The sequence below is a fragment of the Panthera leo genome, chromosome B4 (genome assembly GCF_018350215.1).
Source record: "Panthera leo isolate Ple1 chromosome B4, P.leo_Ple1_pat1.1, whole genome shotgun sequence".
Taxonomy (NCBI): Eukaryota; Metazoa; Chordata; class Mammalia; order Carnivora; family Felidae; genus Panthera; species Panthera leo.
The window spans coordinates 77,303,244-77,316,856 of NC_056685.1; the positions used below are offsets into that span (position 1 = coordinate 77,303,244).

The 13,613-nt window shown below is 39.4% G+C and overlaps 2 protein-coding genes across 3 annotated transcripts in view; one reads left to right on the top strand and one right to left on the bottom strand.

The window, feature by feature from the left end:
• Window positions 1–13,613, top strand: part of LOC122224549 (methyltransferase-like protein 7A) — a 39,642-nt gene that overhangs the window by 20,699 nt on the left and 5,330 nt on the right. The window contains exons 2-3 of one of the 2 annotated variants that reach the window (XM_042946542.1): window positions 4,199–4,298; window positions 8,596–8,730. In XM_042946542.1, coding sequence (XP_042802476.1) covers window positions 4,199–4,298; window positions 8,596–8,730 — 235 coding nt within the window. The remainder of the gene's footprint in view (window positions 1–4,198; window positions 4,299–8,595; window positions 8,731–13,613) is intronic. The other variant, XM_042946539.1, reaches the window with a different exon arrangement.
• SLC11A2 (solute carrier family 11 member 2) overlaps window positions 10,840–13,613 on the bottom strand; it is a 63,935-nt gene continuing 61,161 nt past the window's right edge. Inside the window, exon 18 of the transcript XR_006204841.1 lies at window positions 10,840–11,508. The gene's annotated coding sequence lies outside the window, so the exon portion shown is untranslated. The remainder of the gene's footprint in view (window positions 11,509–13,613) is intronic.

A 13,613-nucleotide genomic window follows, 5' to 3' on the forward strand; every position in this document is an offset into this window, starting at 1 on the left:
TGTGTTTTCATTCCAAATGATTTTTGAAGACAGTATTTTGACCATTTTCCCTCTGACAAAAAAGAACTATAAAAAAATATTTAATGGGCTTGTTTTTCACAGAGGTATGGGTTAGAAAATCTGAAATGAATTTTTGTGTACTCTAGAATTAAGCAAATAAGTAAATATCCTAAAGATAGCAGGAGCCAGGTCTCTCACAGAGAAAGGTATCACAAATAATGAAAAGGGAAGACTAGAATGAATCCTGTGGAGTTGGGTTGAATTTGGAGATCTTACTACAAACTCATGATTTTAGTATAGATAGGTACATAGGAAGAGAAACAGACATAGATATAAATCCTAATTCTGCCTACTGAGAGAGGGCTTAGAAGGAATGACACTCCAGGAACAATGAGCACTTCTAATGCCTGGAACGTGGTTTCTAAATATGATTCTCTACTAAAATGAATCAGGGCTCCTTAAAGAAGTGGCTGATTTCAGAGCTGGGGCAGAAAAAGTACAAGTTTAGCCTGGAACATCTTGTTATGCCAGGATAGAAAGAAGAATGTTTGAAGAATGATGGGGTCATGTCAATAGGAGTCAATAGAAGCCAGCCTGAAGGGGCTCCCATTAGACAAATCTGGGACAGTTTGACCATCAAAATAAATAATGGTGGTGATGGATAAGCACTGAATAAAATAGAAATTCACGAGACCAAACTGATATAAATAAATGAATAATAGGAAAGAAGGAAAAGCAATTCCTTACATTAGAGTGCCAACTGAAAAATGTAAAAAGAATGATGTATTTAGAAAATTATCATCTGGCAAACATAATATTAATTGATTCAGGCAAGGATCATAAATGGATGCTGAAGTTAATGAGTAAAAGCCTGATACATAACAGTGTATTTGCATAATATTAAAGTACCTCCTCACAAAATACTCATTATGAATAAAGGGAAAAAAGAGGAACTTTACAGTGTAGTAACTGGCGGACCCCACCTTAATCCAAATGCTCAAAACTGTGGCGTGCCAGAGTCAACTCACCCCAACTCAGGGGCAGCACGTCTCTTCCCAACTTTGTGTTCAGTGATGACATAACAGTAGCTTGAAATTGGCCATTTACAAGTGGAAAGTGACAAATATTACAAGTCAGGGCTTCTCTTCCTCTGGATAACCAGCTGTTAGACATTTATCAGCATAACAGTGGATCAGAGTTACTGCCACCAGATGAACTAAGTTATGTGCCTCCGGATACTGCACACCAAGAACACAGCATCACTCTGCCAAAAATGTATAACCACAACCTAATGATGAGAAAGTATCAGCAAAAAACTAAATTGGGAGACATCCTACAAAATAAGTGGACTGTGTTAGCAAAATATCAGGGTCATGAAAGACAAAAGAAGATTTTGATGGTTAATTTTACATGTCAACTTGACTGGGCTAAGGGACGCCCAGATAGCTGGTAAAACCTTATATCTGGGTGTGTTTGTGAGGGTGTTTCCAGAAGAGATCATTAGCATTTGAGCTGGTAGACCAATAAAGAGCACCCTCGCCAATGCAGTGGAGTATTATCAAATCCACTGAGGGCCTGAACAGGACAAAAAGGCAGAGGAAGGGTGAATGTGTTCTCTGCCTGAGCAGGAACATCCATCTTCTGCCCTCAGACATCACTGCTCCCGGTTCTCAGGCCTTTGGGGTTGGATAAGGACTTACACCATTGCGAGGTTACAGATGGCAGATCATGAGACTTCTCAGCTCCCACAACCACGTGAGCCAATTCCTATAGTAAATTTCTTCATATATAAGTATATATACATGAATATATGCATACGGAGATATGCAAGCTCATATATATATATATATATATATATATATATATATATATACACACATATACATACATACATGTATGTGTGTGCGTATATGTGTGTAAGTATATATATGTGTATATATATCTCCTGTTGGTTCTGTTTCTCTGGAGAATCTTGACTAATACAACGACTAAGGAAATTGTTTCAGATTAGAGGGGGGGATAAAGCGACTTGACAACCAAAGGCAGTATGTAATCCTGATTGAATCTTAGCCTAGAAAAAAAATGTTTGTTATTAAGGTCATCACTGGGACCTTAACTGCTGAAATATGAATAAAATCTTTAGATTATAGTATTATAACAAAACTAGCATCCTGATTTTGACCACGGTACTATGGTTACATAAAAGAATGCCCCAAATGCATACAAAAGTTTTTAGGGGTTGGGGCGCATCAGTATATGACTCACTTTCAGATGGGTCTCAGGAAGAAAGGAAGGAAGGGAGAAATTTTCGTTGAGAAAAATGATAAAGCAAATGTGGCTAAATGTTAACAAAAGGCAAGCTGGGTGTCGGACATCCAATTTTTTGTACTATTCTGGGCACTTCTCTGTAAATTCGAAATTACTTAAAAGTTTAAAGCCATAAGGAAAAAACCGTGAACGCTACCTGGTGCTCTGCGCTCATCTTTGTGGATGCAGTCAGAAGGAGATGGTGAGCCAGGACTTTTCCGAGGCCTCGAGCACCCGAAGGCTGCGGGGTCACAACAGAAGCAAAAGCAGCGTCCACCACCGACCAGCCCGGGGAGCCACAGAAGGCTCAGGCTCCCGGCACAGGCGCAGGACAACAGCTCCCTCAGCACCTTCCTGCGCCTATCGGGCTCTCACATTGGCCGGGGGCTTGGTGACGTCAAGTGCTTTACAGCCTGGTGCTCAAGCTGCTCGAGGCTCTGCGGGAGCCTCAGGTGTGAGGGCCTCGCCTCCAGGTGACCCCAGGTGCAGGCTCGTGGCATCTCAGCCAGGGATCTGGGCCACAGTGGGCGCCCCTTTAGCAAGTGCATATTCTTTTTTCTTTTTAATGTTTGTTTAATTGATTAATTAATTTTTGAGAGACCGAGTGTGAGTGGGGGAAGGGTAGAGAGAGAGGGAGACAGAATCTGAAGCCGACTGCAGGCTCTGAACTGATGGGGGGAGCCTGAACCCCGGAACCAGGAGATCATGACCCGAGCTGAAGTGGGAGGCTTAACCGACTGAGCCACCCAGGTGCCCCCAGAGTCGTTAAAGACAAGACTCTCGGCCTCAGATGGCTAACATCCACCCCCGCCCAAGCCCAATGTTGTAACCACGGGCCCACTTTCCTCTTGATTTGGGGTCCTGGTATCAGGTAGTGGGGACTCACAGCCATGGAGAGAAGTTGGGAGCTCCCTGTGAAGGCAGAATTCAGTAAAAGCATCTTCTTCAAAATCCTTAATGTTTCCTTAGTGCTGTCTTCAAAACCCCCAATGTTTGTGGTCCAGGTGGTGTTAGTAAATTTCCAGCGGGGGAGGTGGAAACCTTGGCAATACCAGCTGGCCACGCCCCCCCTGGGGCGGGGGCGGGGGCGAGCAGGTTGTTTATGGGCTTTCTCACGATCAATTCGTAGGAAATTGCACATAAATGTGTCTCAGCCTTTCAAAGCCTGTTCTGATCCACAGCTTCCTGCTCAAGGAGCACTGGGACAGGCAGCAGGTGGTGGGGTACGCCAAAGGTATGGTGCTTCTGCCGCTTACCGGGTTCCATTTTCCGATGAAAGCCGATTTATAGGATGAAGCCATGGTATTTGAATTTTGAGGTAAAAAGAGTGGGTGGTGCAGATAACAGACTGAGGTGCTGCTAAGCCATGTTGATGACTGTGAGTTTCCTCATTCCTGTATAGACAAGGAGGATTATTTCCACTGTGTCAATGATTTTATAGTGCTCTGCACATTCTGAAGAATTGGAATGATCATTCTGCCATCAGCTGTGAATCGGGAAGTAATTCTGCGTATGTGGCACTGCCATCATTCTTTAAAATGTTTTGTAAAAGCATTGTCTTCCTGTTTGTGGAAGAAGTTTTGAGATTCCCCATGTTCTCAAATGCTGAGCAGTGAAAGGAGACTGAATAACCCAGTTATGATCTGTGTCTTCATTCTGTATTCACGGAATCTGATTACCATCACTTCTCTTTTTCTTTTACCCCCTACCCCCAAACAAGATGAAAGGATTCCATAATGAAAAGGGTGAAGGAAACAGGACTGTTTATTTCAATGGAGCAAGCAGGCAGATCAAGCAAACTGAAAACACATAATCGACAATGTATTGGGAGAGGGTAAATGGATTTTTAATGTTTCACAGCAACCACATTTATCCCCTACTGTTACTAGAGAGAAAAATGTCTTCAGATAACCAGTGGTCAGCAGATGGGGAGGAAAGCCCACTCTCACGACTGATTAGGAAATCTAGAGACTCCCCCTTTGTCCCCGTAGGTAAGTACAAGCCTTGACTGGACACTGGAGAACTGTCTGTAATAATAATAATGCCTTACCCAGTATCTTTGAGAATGGAGATGTTTTACATCATTGAACTTTTAAGATAACTGAAGCTAAGCCTCTCTAAGTAGAAGTTAAACTTTCAGAACAGTTTCTAGTAGATGGCAAATCCCCAGTAAATGTTAGCTATTTTTATTACGAAGCTTCAAATCTTACTTAACTCCTCTTCATTCGAGGTCTATCTCGAATTCCTAGTTCCCAGCCACTCTAACTGGAGTTGAATGAACTTTAACACTTCTATCATGACTAGATCATTAGCAGCACCAGTTTATTACATTGAAAGTCTAAGAATGACTACTGAGATGTGTATGTCTCTTTCTGTTCTAACTCCAACCTTTAAACTCTTGTGTCTGATGTTTATAGATTTTTCTGTCTCTTCCATTAATGTTGAGTGCAATCAAAAACTTCTGCTTCTAGTATTCTGTGGCACCAGAAGCTAGCTACCCAAGTTTAAAAGAACTGTGAGTCAATTCAGAGTAAAGAAGCTCTGAATGAAAAAGCCTAGGCCTACCTACTTGTCTGTACACTTGAGAGCGTGAACTTTGTGATGTTCATGTTCAATGGCCCTTTTTGCTGGTTTCCTGAAGTGTTCCAGATGTTGAGGTTGATGGTTAAATAAACTCTAGATTAAAGAAGTGGTATTATAGTTAGACCTGGAGGCTTAGCCTGTTTGTCTTTTCCTGACACAGACTTAATATGCCTACATTTAGAACAAATACTATATGTAAGTGGACTTAGACACACACACACACACACACACACACACACACACAATCTAAACACCAATATTATGTTTTAAAATCTAAGTTTTCTCTTTGTTCTTTTGGATGCTTTAGCTGATGCAAGCATTATTATTGTATACTGCAGCCATGCCTCTTGCCTGGTGTTCATTTGGTCTGGAAGCTATTAAAATAACTTATTTAAATGAGACTTACATTATGTAAGTTACACTGACATAGGTGATTAATTCCCTAAAACCTCCTGAATAGGTATATCATTGGGTTTCTGTTACCACTGCAAATCTAGCAACCTTGTGTCATTATTCACATATTAAAAAGAATCAAAATTTTACTTTATACTAATATGCTGTTTATACATTTAATTTCATTTGATTAAAACTTGATAATAGCACCTACAAGAAATGGAAGCAAATAATGTTATAGTGATTCATCTTCCTTAGCATTTTTAACTGGAAAAACAATTCAAGAACTTGTTGCCACTTGAACAGATCACTATCATGAATAGAGAGATTAATCACTGTGCCCACTGCAAATTAAATAATTTTTCCAGAGACATTTAGGGTGATTAAAGTAGTAAGATAAAAGTGTTTCCAGCTAAATTCAATTACATATAAACTACACAGAGACACTACATGGAAAACAGTAAAGGTTCTGACTTTAATCTCCAAAAGAAACAAAACCAATTTAACTAAGAACAGAGCCTTGATTTGATAAGGGAAGAGAATCAAGTTTTTGCTAGAAAAATAAATGACAAAATCTGAATATATATTATTGAATAGTTTGTTTAGCTATTGTTATTTTAATAATATCTACTATATATTTCCTGCTGCAGGGAGTGAGCTGTGCCGAAAACTCACAAAACATTTGTATTTATCTTCAACAACTTCCATCATTAAATATATCTATAAAGAGATATATTTACATTCCACCAATAAATATTTTTATTGTCTTCAACAACTTCCATCATTAAATATAAGTAGATATATTTCCATTCCATCAATAAATACAATCTATATTGCTTAAAATTATTTTATGATCATTGTTAAGGTCTCTGCACACATACATATTGAAACTCCTTGCTATGCTTATAATTTTTTTCGTAGCTATGGCAGTTCTTCCTCTGTTTGGGACATTTGGGTTGTTCAGGTTTTCTTCATACATAGTGTAGCCATAAACATCTTTGTGTCAACTTCTTGACGTTTCTTTTGCTTATTTCCTTGGAGTATGAATTTTTAGGGCAGGAAGTACATCTGATTTAACACCCCTTATTATATATTTCCAGAAATCTTTATAGAGTTGGCTAAACTCACAGAGCTTTCAGCATTGTACCTGTTTCTCAACATGTCTGCCACTATTCTATTATTACTTGTTTTTTGCTGTTTTTGTCATTTTAATTTTGATTTCATTTGCTAATCGGCCTACAAAATATACATGTCAATGCAATTACTCTCTTACTTCCACTTATTAAATGGATTCTGAAAGAATAAATATATCCTCACCCACCTACAGAGGCATACATGTGCCAACATAACTAATCAAAATTTGCTATCCTACATAAATACCAACTGAATTTCCATGTATTAACAACATACAGAAACTGAAATTAAAAACATAACCTCATTTACAGTCACTCCAAAGGCAATGAAATGCTTAGATATATGCTTAACAAAACATACATGCAATCTGTATGCTGAAAATTATAAAATGTTAATGAAAGAATTAAAAAAGGACCTAAATAAACGTAAAGACCACAGGTAGTATTGTGTTCATGGATTGGAAGACTCTCCCCAAATTGATCTACATGTTTGTGTACTTCCCATCAAAACCCCAGTAAGTTTTTTTGTAGATAAGACATGCTTACTCCAAAATTTACATGTAAAGGGGTGCCTGGGTGACTTAGTCAGTTGGGCTCTGATTCTTGATTTTGGCTCAGGTCATGATCTCTGGGTTTGTGAGTTTGAACCCCACGTCATTGGGATTCTCTCTCTCTCAAAAATAAATACACTTAAAAAAAAATTTTTTTAGGGACACCTGGGTGGCTCAGTAGGTTAAGCGTCCGACTTTGGCTCAGGTCATGAGCTCACGGTTCATGCGTTTGAGTCCCGTGTCAGGCTCTGTGCTGACAGCTCGGCGCCTGGAGCCTGATTTGGGTTCTGTGTCTCCCTCTCTCTTTGCCCCTCCCCTGCTCACACTCTGTCTCTCTCTCTCTCTCTCTCTCTCTCAAAAATAAATAAACATTAAAAATTCGTTTTTAAAAATTGTTTTAAAAATAGCTTTAAAAAGTCAATAAAAAATAAAATTTACAAGTAAAGGCAGAAGTCCTAAAGTGGCTAAAACATTAAAAAACAAGGATAAAGTGGGAGAAATCACTCTACCTGATATGGAGGCTTACTATATAGCTACAGTAATCAAGACAGTGTGGTGTTGATGGAGGGACAGATACACAGACCAACAACATAGGAGAGAAAACCCAAAAAATAGACCCATGTTTTCATTATGCAAAAGTTTTCTTTATTCTTATGTCAAAATGGCATTTTGTCCTTATCATTTTCTCTTAAGTCTATTTTACCCTCTTTTAGATGTTACAAATATGCTATTCCTCTTTGTTTTTATTGGTGTTTTTGTTTTGTTTTTACATTTAATTCTAACTCCTGCAGAATTTTTTTTTGGAGGGTCTGCTGTGAGATACAAATTCAAATTAGTTCTTTATACCAACAAATTGTACCGATGGAATTTATTAAATAATTACTCCTTTATCTGTTATTTGGTTATTTTGATTTGTCATGAATTCTCAGTGTTCTCACAGTGTTTTAAATCTGTTTCTAGAACATTTCCTATTCAGTTGATTGGTGTTCTGTCTTAGAGCCAATTACATAGGATCTTGGTTGTCACAGCAGCATATTCACCCCTTGACACTGGTAGGGAATACAAAAATATTTGCCCTTCTGGAGTCTCCTAGAGTCATAGTTCTTTTTGGAGTCACACACTTCCTGTGCAAATATTCATACCTTTCCATGTCTCATTACAATTCAAATATCTCATTTTTACAGAAGATCAAAAATGTTCTCATTTTACTAGATTTACTCCTTATTTGATAACAAGTAGACAGGAGTAAAGGCAAACATTCGAAAGCTATGGATGCTGGGATGTTTGTTGTTGGTTCACTCACTGGCTAAAGTGACTTGCCCCAGATAAAAGTCTCTCAGCATGCACAATCTGAAATCATGCCTCAGGAAAAAAAGAGAAATTACTACACTCTATGATTCGGGGTTTTCTGGGAAGAGTCAAAAACTGCAAATATTGAATCCATAAATGTTAAGGGTCTCTTTAAAAAATCTGTGGATCAAATCCAGCATGGTTCTTTTTAAAGTATTCTCTGGTATCTTGCCTGCTTATCTTCCAAGTACTGATCCTTTGGACAGTCTTATTCAGCTCTCTAAATGTTGGGGATTCTAGCCTACTATTTACATAACCTCTACTTTTTTCTTTAATAGGAATAGCAGGCTTTATGACTGTGGTGTCCTATGGTCTTTACACGTTAAAGTACAGAAGGGATCAGAAAATGTCCATTCATCTTATTCACATGAGAGTTGCTGCCCAAGGATGTGTTGTAGGAGCTGTGACTCTAGGTAACCTGCTTAATTTGTATCTTGTGCTGTCTTTGTGAGTATTTTTATTTATTTTATTCAATCATATTGGAAAATGAAAATTGGGTTAAGATGATATAATGGAGGAGGAATGGTAAGAAAGACCATGAACTTCACTTGGTTGAAGTTGCTTCCCCATAATAGGCTTAATTTCTTGGTATTTTAAGCACTGAAAGAAAAACAACCAGTAGACAAAAAAGTACAAACGTCCAGTTATAAAATAAATAAGTGCTGGGGATGTCATGTACATATTGGTGACTATAGTTCATAATACGGTTTTGCATATTTGAAAGTTGCTGAGAGTAGAGAGTAGATCTTCAAAGTTCTCATCACAGGAAAAAAATTCTGTAAGTATTCATGGTTACAGACATTAACTAGGCTTACTGTGGTGATCATTACAACATATAGAAATAACAAATCATTGTTGTACACCTGAAACTAATATAATGTTATAGGTCGATTATAACTCAGTTTAAAACAGAGGGGACACCTGGGTAGCTCCGTCACTTGACAGTCTGACCCTTAATTTCGGCTCAGGTCATGATCTCACGTTTTGCGAGATCGAGCCCTACATTGGGCTCTGGACTGACAGCGTGGCACCTGCTTGGGGTTCTCTCTCTCCCTCTGCCCCTCCCCACTCTCCCCCCCCCCCCTCAAGATAAATAAATAAACATTTTTAAAAGGTAGAGAACTAGGTTTTGGGTTCTGTTATCTTGTATTATGAAAGGAGCAGTGAATAGTTCGTACCTTCTATAACCCAACTAAAGCAGTGGTTCTAGATTCCAGCCTTTACTGCTCACCTAAGAGCAGCAGTCATAGTTCTTGGCCTATTCGAACAGCAGATATAATTACTGATGTAGTTTAACTGGGAAGAATACATTTTTTGGAGCCCACAATCTCCACATCTGTTCTCCTTTTAGTCCCGGTCTGAGCAATAGGCAACCCTTTTTTAATCAGTCTATAAATTAGGCTATACTTAATGTAGTGAAATCCAAAGAACAGGTGTAAAATTATCTGGTTAATTCCAGTTATATCAACAGCTAAACCAGATAGCTCTAACAAGAAATCTAGTTTGGGGATCTAAATTATCTTTTTTTTTTTTTTTTTTTTTTTTGGTCTACATTAATGAGAACAAGTTACAATCTTCTTAGTTCTCTTTCATGCTGTGCAGAGTAGAATCAGCCTAAGAGTAGGTCTAGGATTATGGAATGAGCAGTGTGGGGATTGTGTATAGGGAGTTATATGGTAATTATCTTACTACCATGAGCTGTGATACACAGGTGTTAACAAAATATAGGAAGCCTCACTACAAAGTTACAATGCTCATTTTCATCATTTAGCAAACATTTATTAAGCTCTTGCTATGTGCAAAGCACTGCACTGGTCTAGAGATACAGAGGTAAGACTCAGTCCCTACCCTCAAACAGTTTAGTCTCCTTAGGAAGAGACACCAACAACAGAAGACCATATAAACTCACAGATGCTATGACAGAGATAGCACAGGTTGTTGCTATGGAAGCACAAGCAGAAAGGAGGGGCATTTAACTAGGGCTGAGAGTCCAGGAGAGGCTTCCCTAAGGATTAAACCATATGAGGGGTGCCTGGGTGGCTCAGTCAGTTAAGCATCCAACTTCAGCTCAGGTCATGATCTCGCAGTTCATGAATTTGAGCCCTGCATCGGGCTCTGTGCTGACAGCTCAGAGCCTAAAGCCTGCCTCAGATTCTATATCTTTCTCTCTCTCTGCCCTTCCTCCGCTCACGCTCTCTCAAAAATAAATAAACATTAAAAAAAAACGAAAAGTAGATGTGGGGGCACGTGGGTGGCTCAGTCAGTTGAGCGCCCAACTTTGGCTTAGGTCATGATCTTGCGGTTTGTGAGTTCAAGCCCCACATGGGGCTGTCAGCACAGAGCAGGATTTGGATCCTCTGTCCCCCTCTCTCTGCTCCTCCCCCGCTTGTACTCTCCAAATAAATAAATAAATAAATAAATAAATAAATAAATAAATAATTTTTTTTTAATTCAAATGGTCTTTATTTTCCTATCTGGTGTTTCTAGCAAAAAGCTAGATAGATATAAATAAATATTTTTTTTTTTTAAAAAGTAGATGTAAAGTGAGAGAAGCAAGAAAAATCTGGAAGCTACAAGGATGGGCTGAACACATAGGATAGACTGGAACCCTTGTGGGTTTCTCACCATCTCTAAGCCTCTGAATTTGATGATGGGAGTGACAGAGGGAAAAATGATGCCCTTCATCTTGGAGATAAACATGAACCTAGCCAAGGAGTCAGAAAAGGTGAAGGAGGAAATTAAGCAGGTCCACAGTAGATGCATTCCTAGTTGTTGCCCCATGCCAACAAAGTGGACCAGCAGATAAGCAAACATGTGCTGCCTTCCAAGAAAAAAATGAATTTAGCTGCTGCTTCACTTCTGTCCTCTAAACCTTATGCAAAGTGCTTCTTCTGCAATAACTCAGGGAATAAACGGAAAGGAATTCTGGAAACGTAGTTATAGTTTAGCTTAAGTTGACACAACACAAACTTACCACTAGGCCTTGTCAACCTGGCATCCATGTACATCTCTTTTAATACACTTAACTTTCAAATAAAGACAATGGCAAAATCAACCATCCATTGTATAACCAAAAACATGCTAATTCTGTCCCAAAAGAGGATACAAAAATCCTTTTACCCATCTTTGGGTGGTGTTGATTTGTCTTTGAATAGAGTCACATTCCCGTTTGATATCCTGTAACCTAAATCCTGAAATGTAAGATTAAGTATTATTAACACTTTTTACATTAGATGGCAGATAAACGGAAGTAGCAAATAGAAAAAAAAATTAATGTATATACAAATGTATTCATATCAAAATAAGGAAGAAATATTTCCATCAGACTTTGTTTCTACAACTGGTCAGATGGTCATGGCTGGTATTATAACTATGTTCTTCCACTAGTCATTTCTTACTCACTTTGCCTTCAGCAAGCACCTTGGCTATTCGTGGTTATTTGACTAGAATGGTGACCCACACCTTCATTCCTAAATGGTCTCGGTCCTTAGCCAGTCTGCTTGTATTGGGTATAGTTTTCCATGGTCTTTAATCACAGGACATGGGAGTACTAAAAAATGCCCAGAAGATACATGCATTCCACACATACCTCCTTACCTTACCATTATATAGTAGTACCATAATCTCCCCTTGATAGATCAGATCAATGTAATGGATTAACGTGCTGTCCTGTGCAATGGAGCGATGATCAAAGTCCTTGCAGACCAGATTATGGCATAGTCTGGAGAATTCAGGCAGCCCTGAGACTGAATAGTGAAAGTATACTCTTGGCCCAACCGGGTGAAAGCAAAATGCTTTTGGTAGTTTTTATTAAAAGCTCTAGAGAATAAAGCAATCAACCAGATTAACAGCTGCGAATCAAACAGCAAAGATGCTTGTATTGATAGGCTCTAGCAATGAAACCACACCTGGACAACAGCTGCAATTAGAGTGATCATCTGATTAAGTTTATAGAAATCCATTATCATTCTCCAAGAGCCATCTGTCTTCTAGCCAAAGAGGCAAATTGAATTGGTATGTGGTAGGAATCCCCACCCTAGCATCTTTAAAGTCCTTGATGATGGCACTAATCTCCACAGTCCATCTAGGAATGCAGTACTGCTTTGGTTTACTCTTTTGGTAGATACAGGCAAGTAGAACGGCTTACAGTTGGCTTTCCCCACCATAATAGCCCTTACACCCCAGGTCAGGGAACTGATGTGAGGATTCTGACAGTTGCTGAGTATGTCCCTTCCAGTTACACCTTCCAGAACTGGGGAAATGACAATCCAAATGACATATGGATTTAGGGGCCCACCAGGCCAACTGCAAAACGGACCCACAGCAAACCTCCACTGACCACCTGACCTTCATAAACTCCTAGCTTGACTGGTAGACCGCCCTAATTCTCCAGGCATTCGTATCAATTCAGAGCCAGTGTTTCATAATCTCACAAATGTGATCATTTGCCATTCCTTATGCATAGGCATCTTGGTGAATGGCCACAGATCTGTTCATAGTATTTACTTTTTGGCCGTGTTAACAGCATCTTTTCTTAAGGAGATCTGACTTCTCCTTTATTCAAGGGACTCTGGGTCTGTGAAGTGACTCAAATCTGGGAATTGGTTGGGGGCCCATGGCTGTCTACTGTGATGACTCAAGTTAAACTTTTATTCACCAAACCTAGAGCTTTTCTGCTTCAATGTTGCCCACCACTTTCAACTCTAGGGACACCATAATCAATTAGACAATGCCAAAGGTCTTTGTGGCTTAGCCTATTCTGATTACTGTTTAGTCTTTGCTGCCCATTACAGTAATCACACTTTCCTCGTCTTTGTCAATTAAATGGTGCTCCTTGACCCCTGCTTCTCAGGATCCCACCGTCTCCACTGAATTCAGGAAGCTTAGCAGTTTCCACTGTCATTTCTGGCTTACAGAAGATAGTTGCCACGGAACTCTCCAAGGATGCCAGGACTCCCTTCACAAATGTGTTTTCCGCAGCCTTGGTGAAGGGAGTAGATATATTTAGGGGGTGAATGAGCAGGATAAATCTACCTTAACATTCCAATCTCCCTAAGCCTTTGGATACCTTCCCAAATGTCAGGGTTTCTTAGTCTCGGCACTACTGACATTTTGGACTAATTGCTCTGTGGAGGGCTGTCTTGTGCATTACAGGATGTTTAGCAGCATCCCTGGCCCCTACCCTCTAGATGCCAATAGCACCTACCCACCCCCAGAGTGACAACCAAAAATAGCTCCAGAAATTGCCAGATTTCCCTGGGGAATAAAATTGCCCCAGTAAAGAAGAATCACTGCC